Below are 14,063 nucleotides of genomic sequence, written 5' to 3' on the forward strand. Positions count from 1 at the left end.
TAGAACTGGTCTGAATCTAACCGGTGATATTTGTACCGTCAATTTCAACAATTATATCTTTAAAACAAATTTGAAGATCATGCAACAGTAAACATACCTCGAACACGGATGATATTATATTATTATATCAATAGTATACAACAAAATCATTCTAATTAAGTTTGACAAAATGCATGGCTCCTTGTAAACTCTATGCCCTCCATCTTGATTATCAAGCCGGCTAAATAAACAAAGCTTGTCGTATAGATTACAAAAGTAGGTTACCATGTGGCGGGACGTTATTTGTTTAACTGATGGCGGTTAATCCTGGTGTTTTGAAGGGCTTGTGTATTCCGTTTCATTTTCCATAGTTACCTGAGACGAGGCTGTTGATGATGTTTGTAGTGAATGTTGGTGATTTCCGGTGTTGGCGGGTGTTTGACCTTGTTCTGCTAGTTTCTAAGATTTGTGACTGTTGGAAGAAACTTGGTGGATAATGAAAGGATTCCTGGAAGCTGTAACCACCAAAAAGATTAATTAGAAAGGTGTGTGTAACTAAACCATGGACTTTTAAATATTTGACAAAAAGTCATTTTGTAAAGTTTCATGGACCAGATTTTATAAAAAATATAGAAAGGGGCGTTTTTGTTATCTTTAAAAAAGTTTAAAAGAACTTGATCATGCAAAAAAAGAAAGATTATTTTGAAAATTAATATCCAGGGACTTTATCGTTGATCACTTTATTAAAATAGTACTCATAACTCAAACCGAACAAACCCATACTATAAAGTTGTTCATTTGACCTGTTAACAATTCAAGTTCTTGAAAGTAAAACTTACCGCGCCATTACGAAATTCGCCAGAAATGTCTAGTTGGACCCACAAGGCCTTGGCAAGCAAGTAACTCACAAATATAACAAGTAGCCACAAAGGATTCCTGCAAAATAGAATTCAGATAAGGTTTCATGTAAATGAAGAAATATGATGGAGAAATGTAAAAAAAAAGACAAAAGAACCTCAAAAGAGTCATGAACTCATTGAATCCAAGGATCACCATGGCAGCAATCGCTCATGGAGGTGGTAACCAATTGTTGTTCCTCTTATTCGCTTCCTATAAACCATACCAGAAAAACTTTAAAAACACATAAAGGCACTGGCGAAGTCAAACAAAAGTCAACGAAATGGCAAATTCGTACCTGGGAAGCAATTGCTTGAGTGATGGTATATTCAGTCTCCCTTTGAAATTGACTCCACAATGATTTACACTGAACAGGGGTAATGAGTGTCTTTGTAGGTGGAACCTAGAAAATCGTCATAAAATAATGTATAATAAAACATTTAAACCCAATAACAGACATATAGATAAAAGCTACACTTTCATGCAGAAAAAGAAGCATGTACGAGTCACGCTATACCTCTTCCCATGTGCTTGAGGCTAATGGGTCCTTACTAGTGCCTTTCTTAGGATCCACTAACGTGAGGACAAGTGTATCCCCGATTTTATCAGTGTCTTCTTCATCCAAACGAATTGCAGCCAAGACAGAGAGCAACTTTAAGGACTGAGATTATAAAAACATAAATAAATAAACAAGATTATAAGCCAGCGAACCACTTATCAAAAGACTAATAGATCCAATATCAACATGATTCTTACAGAAGAACGGGCAGTTTTAGTTATTGCTCGAATATCCTCCTTTCCAGTCCAGACTCGTGGCATCGAATCGTTATCATGGTTGAATAAAGATGTAAACCTGTATTGATTTAAAAGATTTTTACAAATGAGTTATGGTAAAATGTTTACACGAGATCACGTGCACACACATTAGAGGTGACAATTTTGATCCACCTATTTATGAATGTATGCATTACCTTTCCTTCATGCGGTACAAAACTTTGGCAGCTTCTTCTCTCGTCTTCCCTTCAACTACTCCTCTTGCATAATTCTTCAAATTTGATATCAGTTTTTCTTCCTCTTGTTCGTCCATTTCAAAACCAGTTAGTGCCAAAGAGAACTCGGAAACAGCCTTTTCAGTTTCTTGACAAAGAAGTTTCCTTATTGCGGGCCAGGTGTCATCACTAGCTCCTTCTAGAAGAGCTTCTACTGGACCATATAACGCCTCTTTCAATTTTGACTGCCCAAAAATGCACAAAAAGATTTTTAGAATCTCACAGATCAACGAGTAATCACTTCACAGATTATAAACAGATATTAAACTTACCTCATATAATGCGGTAAGTTCAGATAGTTTAGAGGTTCGGACTTCAGCGGTATGTGACTCTAACTCACGTGAGAATTTATCCCTTACTTTACCGGGGCCCCAATTTGCTTGCTTGATGACAGCATCTGTAGAAATGTGTATTAAGGCCAAGAACTTGAATCAACATATAGTTTAAAAAAGAACTTAATCACCATCTAAAATGCATATCAATAATATCAACCTTGTGAAATATACTGCAATAATGGCGCAAGTTCAAATATGAACCACTAAATATTTATAAACTGAAGTAGAACCAAATGATATATAAACATCTACATGTGAGAAAAGAGTGTATTCATATGTGAATGTGCATTTATAATAATATGTATTCATTTGGTTTCTCTATATTTGGTGGTTCCATCTATAGAAATTAATAGCTATATACCTTGACATCGCTCATTGAATAGTCTCATAAACTTTGTGGTGCAATCACGAGCAGCCACTGCAAACCCTAGCCCTCCATCCAAAGCATCATTAAGCGCTTTTTTTAGATTTTCCAGTGTCTCCGATCGTATGTGTTCCAACATTAATTGGTAAGATGGTTGAACAAGCTGAAAATAAAGTACAACAATGAGAATAGAAAAAGGATCATATCTGGCAAAAAGTCAGCCATATTGATATGAACAACCAACAAGAAACATTACTTGCAATAATTTATCTTCCAGTTGCTTTCTTTTTGCAGTTCTAACACCATCTTCGAAGTACGTAGCCTCTTCATCATAGCTGAAAAAATATTGTAGCAATTGAATATCAAGATGTTATGAATAATAAATGCTTGAAAAGTAGGTTGTTATTACCTGGATAAACACATGGAAAGCAGAGAACTAAGTTTCTTTCCAAAGCCTGGAACAAGATGAGATTGTACAGCCACTTCTATATCAAGCCAGTCCTGCAACAATTACTTAGTTCAAATATCTATAACAAAAAATGTTTTGGGATAATTAGTTACTAAAATATGTACCTCGTTTGTAGCAAAGTAAGCATATTTCTCATTAGCAATTTCTTCACATCGTACAGTTGCCACCATAACCTACAAAATAAAGGATAAATAAAAAGTTTAAAATCCGACAGAATGTCAGATTATACTAGAAGGGTCTAGAACTATTACCTTGTGAGCTGGCAAATCAAGGTCTTTATTCTCCTTGATAACCTTCCAGATTTGTTGTGCACTGAAAGAAAAACCTGAAGCAGGAACCGCCCCTCGCCTATCGCCAGCTAGACCACCAGGTGCAATAGAGTGGAAGAATTTTTGCCTCAAACTAGCCACCTTCAGAAACCAAGAAAAAAACAAAAAATAAAAAACCATATGAATACATCAACATGCTTCAATTGAACATGACCCTTAATCCTAAAGGCAAACAAGAACATGGTTCGGTTGTGTTGATCGACAAAACACCTTTTGATCATTTTAAAAAACATATATAGATATATGAACTAATGTTTCAACTTTGGTTACAAAAAGAATATGAATACAATAGTAATCACATCTTTCAATACAAACAATTTAGGACGTGGTGTGCATTAAAAGTACTTTTGAGAAACTTTCAACCTGCTAGACCCACAATCACCTTTTATCCATTTGAAAAAAAAAGATATATATAATGTGTTAATTATGATTACAAAAACAATATTATTACACTAGTAATTTAAACCTTTAGAGTTAAACTCAAAACAATATTGCAGGGCAATCCATTTGACCAGTTTGGCAATTCCCCTTCTAGCTAGCAGTTCTTATTTCACCCGTTTGTTATATACAGAGACCCACATTGACTCATTCATAAGTAAATGTATACAAATATTGCAGGCTAAGGATCACATTTGTAAAATGTCCATCATGCATACCTGCTCTTTAAATTGGTCTTCCCTCTCTTCATAACTAGACAGTGCAACAACTTGAACCTGGTCATTCAATCAGTGAGAGTTGCTATTTAATAGATAAGCATAAATAAATTATTGAACAAAATATACCAAGTGTTATATCTATGTTCTTACATTAAAAAACTCGCTCAATGGGGTGTGCCTGTGGGCTTCTGGCTTCGGAACAGAATCCCATATCTACATATTATCATAAATGGTATGTTGTAATTTTTTGTAAGATGACAGGATAAAAAAAGATAAAGCCATATATGTATAGAAAGAAAAAGAAAAAAAAAAGATACCTTCTGGATATCTTCCCTCAAAACAGGCTCTAGATTTTCAAGAGGAGTCTGTAAGAAGTATTGAGATACATATATCAAATTCACATTTTTGTTACCCCTACACAAAGTATAGACATTTTTTCATGGCATGCTTTTTAATATAATAACTTAACCTCGTTTTATCACGTATTACGAACATTAAAGTTGTTTTACGTGGGCTAAATAACCGCAACATAACCTGAAAAACATAAACCATATGATCAACAAGTGCACAATAAGAAATGAATAACATGCATACATGTGATATAGTGTACCTGGAACACGGTTTTCAGAAGAGGTTTATTTGCAGCCTGCTCACGTCCAATATCATGACACCACCTACGTAACACAAATTTATTACAAACACAATGTAACATACTTTCCACATTTATTCTGTTATAGACAACTTCACTTCTTACAACTGTATGTTTCATACATCAAAATTTGGGCAAATGTATGTAACTTTCTTACCGCAACAATTTTACATAAAATTGCCAAAAAAAAAGATGGAAGTTGGTTACATACAATGGTAAGAAGTGAAATAAGTTGTATGCAATACAAAAAGGTAAAATTTTGGTGCAATTAACCCTAAAGTTTTCAGATCAACAACACAACTATCTGGAGCTAACAGCAGGCTTACATGTTAATAAGCACTATTTCCGAAACAGCAAGCGCAAAAAGGGCACTTTGTTTCTCGAATGCGGTATCATCCTGGAAATTTTATAAATTCTTATTAAATAATATCAAACAAAATAAAGATAAAACAGTAACTAAGAACAACCTCTCCTCGTTCTCTAGAGGATTTGATTGAGTATCGAGGAGTATTTTGGCCAAAATACCAAAAGGAAGTAAATCCATTTTTTTTTATTCCCGCGGAAGTCCACATTTTGGCCGAATCTTCTTCCATAGCCTAACAGAACGCAGCAGCGAGGGACAACCCGCCCATACAGCCAGCGGGGAGGATGGCACTACTGGCAAAGACCGTCTGGCGAAAACGCCGCAGGCGCGAAGGAATACCAAATGCCAGGTGGTGAACCGGTCTGGTATGGAGATCTAAAAGACAAGGATTTAGATAGTTTGTGTGGCTTTATAGAGGCTTATGTGGTCTGTCCGAAGACAATCAATAAACCCTTTCTTCCCTATCGGGAAAAGAACGAGACACTGGTCTTTCCTGTCCAGTTGGAAAAGGAAATCCAATTAGAGATAAGCTGCCCATGAGCATCATGGCATAGGTAAAAGGGAATGAGGAGGCAAGCCCCCCCATCTTCCGCATATCTTGCTCATCCGACATGGCATGCGGTTTATCTCTCCAACGAATCAAATTGGCCAAAGGTGTGCGTTCATGAGCCCATGCTAAAGTTTCAATCAATTCCTGCCAATATCCACGCCAGGAAATTAAAAACATAAATCCAGTAGCCCAAACAAGGGTAGATTATAAACCTCTAGTAAAATGACCGCCCGTAACCCAATAGTCCGTTTTAGGGATTGGCGACTTACCCATTCAGTGACTTTGGCACTGGACGTTCCCCAAACGGGTACTGTCGGGTCGGGTGAGATACGCCCCAGTAGAGCTGCTTTTGCTAAAACCCGCGCGGTTTCTTGAAAACTCGCTTCGGATATGAAACTTTGAGTAACAATAAATATGTAAAGATATTTTAGCCTAAAAGTATAACATTCGATTACTTATTAATTAAAAAAATGATTTAGGACTAAATTCATTATATTGGGCTAAAAATTCCGACCGAAAAATTTGAAGATCAAATGGCAAAACCGAAACCGAACAGTTACAAAATTTAAAAAGCCGAAGTTTTGGTTTTAGCCCAAAACGAACAGTGCATGCCCCTACTTTCAGGTATAGATTTAGGCTTTGTCCAGATCCAAACATAGACATGATATTTTAAGTCAATTTAACTTATCATGTACTGCAAGTAACGAATCAACTAAGTTAATCAAACATTCAACATGCTTATGCTTCTATCATAATAGCAGTTTACGCCTAAATTATTAAGATCAAATTTAGCAAAACCTAATTGAAAACAATAGCAACTAGCAGCATCAATTGAACTAAAATCAACAACTATTTCAAACTCCTGATGTTATAAACCTAACATAATAACACTAACAATCAGTTTAAAAAGCCTCGGTTGTATCAATTTTTGTCAGATAGGGTTTTGACTTGAAAATTGAATTAAGTAAAAATGTAACTATAATTATTTAGCTCAAATGTATAATAACAATAATAATAATAATAATAATAAATATATAAGTTATGAATTAAGCCTATATCCATTATTTTGAGCTAAAAACTTTTCAGCCCAAAATTTTCAAGCTTCAAGCGCAAATGGCAAAACACAGAAAAAGCCGAAACCGAACAGTTTCAAAAATTCCAGATCCAAATATAGACCTGATATTTCAAGTCAATTAAACTTATCGTGTACTGCAAGTAACGAATCAATTAAGTTAATCAACATTCAGCATGCTTATGCAGTTCTACGTCTACCAGAACAACAACAATTTACGCCTAATTTAACATCAAGTAGTAAAGTAACAAAACCTAATTGAAAATCATAGCAATTGGTAGCATCAATTGAACTAAAATCAACAACAGTTTCAAGCTCCTGATGTTATAAACCTAGCATAATAACACTAACAATCAGTTTAAAAAGCCTCGGTTGTATCAATTTTTGTTAGCTAGGGTTTTGACTTGGAAATTGAAGAATTAAATCATTAGAAAGCAATACTAATGAATCAAATGAAGTGCGTACTCATAGCGAACAGTTGAAGGTGTGATTTGATGTTGGATTTGTGGATTGAAGAAGATGAAGAACGAAACAGAGTGAGATCTCAGGCAAGAATAATAATATTATTATTATTGTTCTTGAAAGGGGGGCGTGAGAAGTAAAAGAAAATAATTGGAAAATGAATGAATGAATATTGAATACTGGTATAAATGTATATAATAATATAAAGCGGCGGTATAAATAAAAGTATTATATTATTATCTTTGTTTATTTCAACTCTAACGAATCATCTAAATGAGCTATTTAGGGTTGTGCAAGAAATCGAAAAAACCAATCCAAAACCAAAAAAATCAAACCTAAACAAAAACCGTCGATTTGGTTTTATATTTTTGTAAAAACCGAACTAATGCTTCGGTTTTAGTTTTGCATATAATAAAAGCGAAAAGACCTAACCGAACCGAGTTTCTAGATTTTTATTTTTTTTATTTTTTATTATAAGATTTATAAGAATTTAATAAATATGTAACTCAAATACTTTTGACTAAATGTATAATTGTCTATTAGTTAACAATTAACAAAATTATTTATACCTAAATTCATTATTTCTAGCCTAAAATTTTCAAACTCAAATGGCAAAAACCGAAAAAACCGAAACCAAAACGACAACCAAAAAACCGAAACCGAACGAACCAAAGTTTTGGTTTTCGGTTTCGTTTTAGCCCAAAATTGCACCGAACCACACCACGCACACCCTTAGAGCTACTGACTAAATTTATCACATCGAGATACATCGTCTTTCAATTAGGGGAAAACCCTCATTTAAAGGCAACGCCTGTGAAGCTCGCCCAAAGGCACGATATTGCAGGAGATAAAACTCAATGATCCAACTAGTGAACGGGGCCTTTCGATCTGGGAAAAACTCTCACTTAGGCTAATGCTCGTGAACACTCACCCGAAGACATGATAGTGTAGTGAGATAAAACTTGTTTACTTTAAGGATCCACGTATCCAACTGGTGAACGCAGTCTACTCGCCTAGTCTTTCATCATCACCCTGTTGCTATTGAAACTAAATGATGAGGGCAAAAATCAAACCTAAGTCATATGAAACACCAAATCTATTTCTAAGCACATCCCCAAGGGGCTGTTTGGCCTAGTTTTTATTTTTTGGCTTATTCTTATATTTTAAAGTAGCTTATAACTTATTTTCTATTATTGATAAGCTCTTTTTAAGTGTTTGGATTAGCTCATATTCTACAAGTTGATAATAAGTTGTTAAATCCACCATTCTTTAATTTGTTACATAAATAAGTTGTTTCAACAATTATTAATCAATTAATCCACCACCATTTGAGAACAAATGAGTAACTTACACCCTTACACAAATAAAATTCTTAAAATAAGCTAAAAACCATCTTCAAATAATCTTATTCAAATTAGCTTATATAAACTTATAAGCATAAGCTTAAAAGGCTAAACCAAACACCAAATTAAGTTATTTTGTAAAAAAAAAAGCTAAAAAATCTATAAGTTTGGGTAAAAAAGCTAGGCCAAACACCCCTCAAATCTATTTATAAACACATCACCGCCGGTTCATTGGAATATTAATATCTTGTATTGTGTACCTTATTATTATATTGTTTTTTAAAATAGTTATCAAAATTGATGCACGTGGGTTCAATGAACATTTGTGTGTGACGGTAGTTGGAAAATGAGTTTTATTGTATCTTATGAAAATTACAAAAAAATTTACTTTTTTTTTGTTTGATTTCGGTTGAAAATGGTTCGGATATGATATTAAAAGCTTAGTTATAAAGTTTTGAAGCTGAAAAATGTCAGTTTAAAGTTTGATTATAATGTTCAAAGCTTAGTTATGAATAATTTTTTTTTTTAAACATAAGTTCTAAATAATTGCTGCATGCATTTTAAAATACAAAGTTGGAAATTAAGGTTTAAACATGATAATATATATATGTATGAAATTTGAGAAAACACAAAGATATAAGGTTTGGTTTCAGTTAAAGTCGGTTAACAATGACGCATTAACTGTAAGTTTGTAATTTGTAATCATACTCGAATGGTCAGTTAATCAGATTCGCTTAGCCACAATTAATCAGTTTTATTCGATTATTATGGTTACTCCAATTAACTGTTCACTTCTCACCGTTATGATAAAAGGGTAAAACTAGAACTAAATAATACTTTTGATGAGCTTCTATTTTTAAAGCATGAAAGAAATATGATTACTTCAATAGATTGAACCATATTTTATTCTTATTCTTATTCTTATATTCTTTTTATACAGTCTCTCTACTTTTATTGTGTGTTTATTGGGATGCACGTTTTACTTACGTACAGAGAGCATGGAACATTTTTTTATCATTATAATACAATTAGTTGAGGTTAACCAAATTTTTAATAAGTTTATTTTCTAATGTGAAATCTAAAACATTGTAAAGTAACTGTAACTTTAACCATAATGTAATAATCAGACTGAAAGTAGCAATTAGAAAACATGTGATTCAAGAGTGATCATTAGTTCATTACCCTTATACATCCTTACCCCAAGTATGGTAATATACTAATATTAAAGCATACCTAACATCGTTTTGTCTTGAGTATATATTGACTAGGGTAGTAGATCTCAGAAAAATGTTTTTGTCTTTATGATGTATACGGTAAGTCATATTAAATACCAATTAAATGACAACGCTAGTATTTAAACATTATACCATTAGACCATATGATCATTGATTAATATTACCAAGAGTTATTCTTTATTATACTTCTCGTTAATATATAAAGATTGCCATTGCACAAACGTCCCACTAACAAGTTGGTGATCGCTATGTCATGTCCTTAGCTTTTTACCAAGAGTTATTCTTTCCTATACTTCTCGTTAAACTATAAAGATCACCATTGTGTACAACCGTCCCACTAATAAGTTAGCGTTCACCTCTTCACTTTTTTGCGTAGTACATACAAGAACAAATCGCCTTAATTTCGCTTTTATTACAGTGTAAGTGTAAGGATCATCACTAACTTTTCACTTTCCATGAGTAATCACATTCACACAATAATTATAAAAAATTCCTTTTTTTTTTGTCTATAAATATTTCTTGAAAACTTGATCATATGGTATCTAAGAACTAATCACTCAAGAATGTATTTTTATATTTTAAGAATCTTATTTGTGCAAAGAGCTTAGTCAAATTGCTGGAAGAGAATGATCTTAATACGCGCGAGGGAGAAGAACAAGAATGACCAGTGTTTTGAAAACAAACAGGATATGCAATTGTAATTAGATCATTTTGTTCAGTATTCAAAGTTAACGCGAGAAAAAAAAATCGGTCAAACTAGTTTAACACTTTAACCAGGAACCAGCCAAAAGGTTAAACATATGCTTTATACTGATATATCTTGTATTGTAAGGTTGTATTGTATAATATAATGTTACACAGTAATAAAAAGTTACAGAACAAGAAATCAATAAAGAAAAATGTGGATTTGCACACTTTATATATTATTATTTACATTACATAACCAAAACAGGCTTAGATAATCTCGTTAACATATGTTATAAATTACATAGCTTTCATAATCGATAATAAATAATCTTGGTTGAGTTTAGTTGATGGAAATCCAATTCATCATCATAAGTATAAGCACATCAAAATTAGCATCTCCTTCATTGCTATTCCAAAAAAAAAAAAAAAATACAATACATGTAAAATAGTAAAAATACTAATTCAACATTCTTCATAGATCACTTGATCATTATATTTAAAAAGATACTAACCACGAGTCACTAGATGCTTATGTTTGTGAAGTAGACAACTCATCGCCGTTTGACGAAGCCTCTTCCTTAAGCATTTTTTCTAATTCACCATAATCAAGTTCTCCTTCGGGCTCTTCATCAACCACCCAAAATTCAGTCTTGTCTATGTTTTCATAATCAACTGGATCATACGGCCTCTTATCATCCTTGATCCTAAACAATTCAAACGATAACATTTTTGTAAGCATCGTTCAAAAAGTAAGGAACAAATAAGCGTTTTTTTTGTTTCTTATAAATACTATACCGTACCTATTTTGCAGACGTAGGTTATAATAAACATATACCAAGTCCGTAAGCCTTTGATGCTCCAATCGATTCCTCTTCTTGGCGTGAATTCTTTCAAAAACACTCCAGTTACGTTCACATCCGGAAGAGGATGCGGTTTGACTTAAAATTCTTATTGCAAATCTTTGCAAATCAGGATGATCTCCACCAAACAATTTCCACCACTCATCTAGCGAAAACAAGTTACACGCATAATAGCATTAATCAAAAAACTAAGATATTATTCAAAGTTAAAGTAGTCTTACCGGGACGGGAAGCAAAAGGAAGTTGTCCATCGAGGCTACACATTCTTTCACGAAATTTGACAAGTTGACTTAAGAGCTTCATCGAATCTTCACTTGACTTGCCCTCAACCATATCAAGCACTCCTCCAAACGCAAGTCGCTTGTTGCAAGGGTTATCTTCGTTATACCGAAACATTGGATTCAACCAATAAGCAGCTGCATGAAGCCCGGTGCTTAACGTCTTATCCCAACGAGCATCGATTATATCAGTATAAAGCTTATACGAATTTGCTTTGTCATGAAAAAGCTCTACAATGCCTTTCCTTGTCCTATGCATACCTTCATATACGTAACCTAACGCAGGTTTTTCATCCGACTCGCAAATACGCAATAGTCTCAAAATTGGTCCAATCACCTTTACTAATACAGAACAACTTTCCCAATATGTTTCATCCAAGATAATAAGTTTCACGTCATTAGCTTTGGGCAACGTCAAGACGTTATTATAATCATTAGAGGTGACCATGGCTTGCAAATGAGACTTATTGTCATACAAGCTTTTCAATGCAATGAAAGACGTACCAACGCGAGTTGCACTTGCGTTCGGATGAATGATTTCTCTCCAACCTTGTCTATTTCTCAACCAATTCAAAGGCCATGTATTGTTACAGATAAAAACTGACACCCGTGACGCAAGCGTAAACAAATTAGTCACATGAGGAAGCTCTTCTATATCCTTCATAATCAAGTTAATACAACGAGTTGCACACGGCGACCAACAGATCAACGGATACCTCTCGCATAGCAATTTTCCAGCATCCTTGTAATAGTCCGAATTATCAGTAACCAAGTGAACAACATTAGTAGGACCGACTATTTCAACAATTTCGCCAAACAAATTGCACAAGCTTTCAGCATTACTCTCAATATCCGATGCATCAATAGACTTAATAAACGATATCCCCATTCGACAATAAACCAAGAAATTAATAATAGTTTGTTGCCTAGAATCTCTCCATTTGTCACACAGAATAGTGCAGCCTGTGTCCAACCAACTTTCTCTAAAGGAATCAACTGTGAGTTTCGCTGACTGTTTAGCGTCTTCTAATAAATGCGTACGCATTGCATGATATGTCGGTCCGGTATAACCCTCACCCATAGAAGCTATTTTGCTCATTGCAATTGGGAAAAAAGGAGAATTAACCGCACTCATAGGTATACATGCAGCATAAAGCCACATAGCAAGAGCTAAATCTGCATCATGCGATCTTTCTTGACTAGTAGGAGCATCTATATCAATGTCAGAGATAGAAGCAGCTTTTATCCTTTTACGAGTTACTTGTGGAGAAACCGTTTGCGGTTCTACTTTTTCATCTTCATTTTTATTACATTTCTCTTTTGCATTTTGTGAATTTTCAGCTAACGCATTTTGCATAAGAGACCTTACATCTTTAGGAACCTTTGAACATGGTGAACCGTTACCTGTTACTCCAGCAAGGTGTTGCTTCACTCTAAAAATACCACCTCCACGAAAGACTTTGTTGCAAAAGGTACAATTGAATATTTTTCTTCCCACTTCGTCTTTACTTTCACTGACATATTTCCAAGCTTTATCCTTTTTCAAATGTTTTTTTGCGGGAGACTGTGAATGTCCCCCTGATGATGGTATTGAATCATTCATGCCCATGCTCTATAAAATATAAAAAAATATAAACAGTCAAAGACTAAACAAAATCAACAATAAGCATTCAAACAAAATACAACAATTTACAGCAGCATTATACATACACAAAGCAACAATTTACAGTAGCAGTGTATCGAACATGTAGAGTGTGCAGGTCCAGGTTCGATAAATGATAAAACAAATGTAGTTTGCAATTTCGCATATAAGCATCTAATGATGCTACAGAATCATTCATACCCATGCTGTATAAAATAAAAAATACTTAAAACAATTAGCGAATAAACAAGAATAAACAAAATGCAGGTCATACAACAAACCAACCATAACAAACATTTAAACAAAATACAACAATTTACAACTACATATTCATAGCAGCAATATCACAAAGTAAAACTGTATAAAGCATAATGTGTACGAGTTAATTCACAAAAAGCCAAAAAAATTGTTTAATTAAACCTGGTCAAACATTGAGCCTGGGTTACCGGTTAAACCGGAATTTGACATACCCAGCCCAAAACAGAATGATCCATGGGTACCCAACAGATCTTGGTTCGAACATGAAAACCATGGTTCACAGTCGTGTAAAATATTTAACACAAGTAGGTCTGTAAACGAATCGAACGTTCGGTGAACTGTTCGTGAACTGTTCGGTGGGAAGTTCGTTTATTTAATAAGCGAACGAACATGAACACATGTTTCGTTCGTTCATTCATGTTCGTGAACGTTCTTTTATGTCCGCTTATTTATGTTCGTTTACTTATTGATATAAAATAATTTAATATTATCTGGATGAGTCGTCTAATTAATGGTTTTATTTATATTTGTTCATTTAAGTGTGTCCATTTATGTTCATTTATGTTTGTTTGCATTTGTTGATAT

The 14,063-nt window shown here is 33.9% G+C and overlaps 1 protein-coding gene and 1 pseudogene across 2 annotated transcripts; both read right to left on the bottom strand.

Annotated features, from left to right (window-relative positions):
• Positions 1-23: 23 nt before the first annotated feature.
• Positions 24-4,506, bottom strand: LOC143636646 (protein ROOT HAIR DEFECTIVE 3-like; annotated as a pseudogene). Its single transcript, XR_013154277.1, has 16 exons — positions 4,396-4,506; positions 4,229-4,291; positions 4,079-4,135; positions 3,345-3,503; positions 3,198-3,266; positions 3,034-3,125; positions 2,881-2,959; positions 2,622-2,787; positions 2,198-2,322; positions 1,848-2,110; positions 1,633-1,729; positions 1,394-1,537; positions 1,175-1,279; positions 995-1,089; positions 819-915; positions 24-494 (listed from the first exon to the last, which is right to left on the bottom strand). The product of XR_013154277.1 is annotated as a protein ROOT HAIR DEFECTIVE 3-like (transcript).
• A 6,336-nt stretch (positions 4,507-10,842) lies between these two features.
• Positions 10,843-13,289, bottom strand: LOC143636630 (uncharacterized). The gene is made up of 3 exons (XM_077104176.1): positions 11,522-13,289; positions 11,241-11,445; positions 10,843-11,144 (listed from the first exon to the last, which is right to left on the bottom strand). Exons 1-3 carry the CDS (start codon positions 13,185-13,187, stop codon positions 10,970-10,972), a joined length of 2,046 nt encoding a protein of 681 aa, XP_076960291.1. The 5' UTR covers positions 13,188-13,289; the 3' UTR covers positions 10,843-10,969.
• Positions 13,290-14,063: the final 774 nt, after the last annotated feature.

This window comes from Bidens hawaiensis, unplaced genomic scaffold (genome assembly GCF_021521415.1).
Source record: "Bidens hawaiensis isolate Kalapana, Puna unplaced genomic scaffold, B.hawaiensis_p1.1 tig00008036_1, whole genome shotgun sequence".
Classification (NCBI taxonomy): domain Eukaryota; kingdom Viridiplantae; phylum Streptophyta; class Magnoliopsida; order Asterales; family Asteraceae; genus Bidens; species Bidens hawaiensis.

What these genes read in the sequence shown, in the direction of transcription:
- LOC143636630 (XM_077104176.1), bottom strand. Translation starts at nt 13,187, where the DNA reads ATGGGCATGAATGATTCAATACCATCATCAGGGGGACATTCACAGTCT. An exon ending in TCCTTTTGCTTCCCGTCCCG is followed by an intron (nt 11,446 to 11,521) that starts GTAAGACTACTT and finishes TGTTTTCGCTAG; the next exon opens with ATGAGTGGTGGAAATTGTTT. An exon ending in AACCTACGTCTGCAAAATAG is followed by an intron (nt 11,145 to 11,240) that starts GTACGGTATAGT and finishes TGAATTGTTTAG; the next exon opens with GATCAAGGATGATAAGAGGC.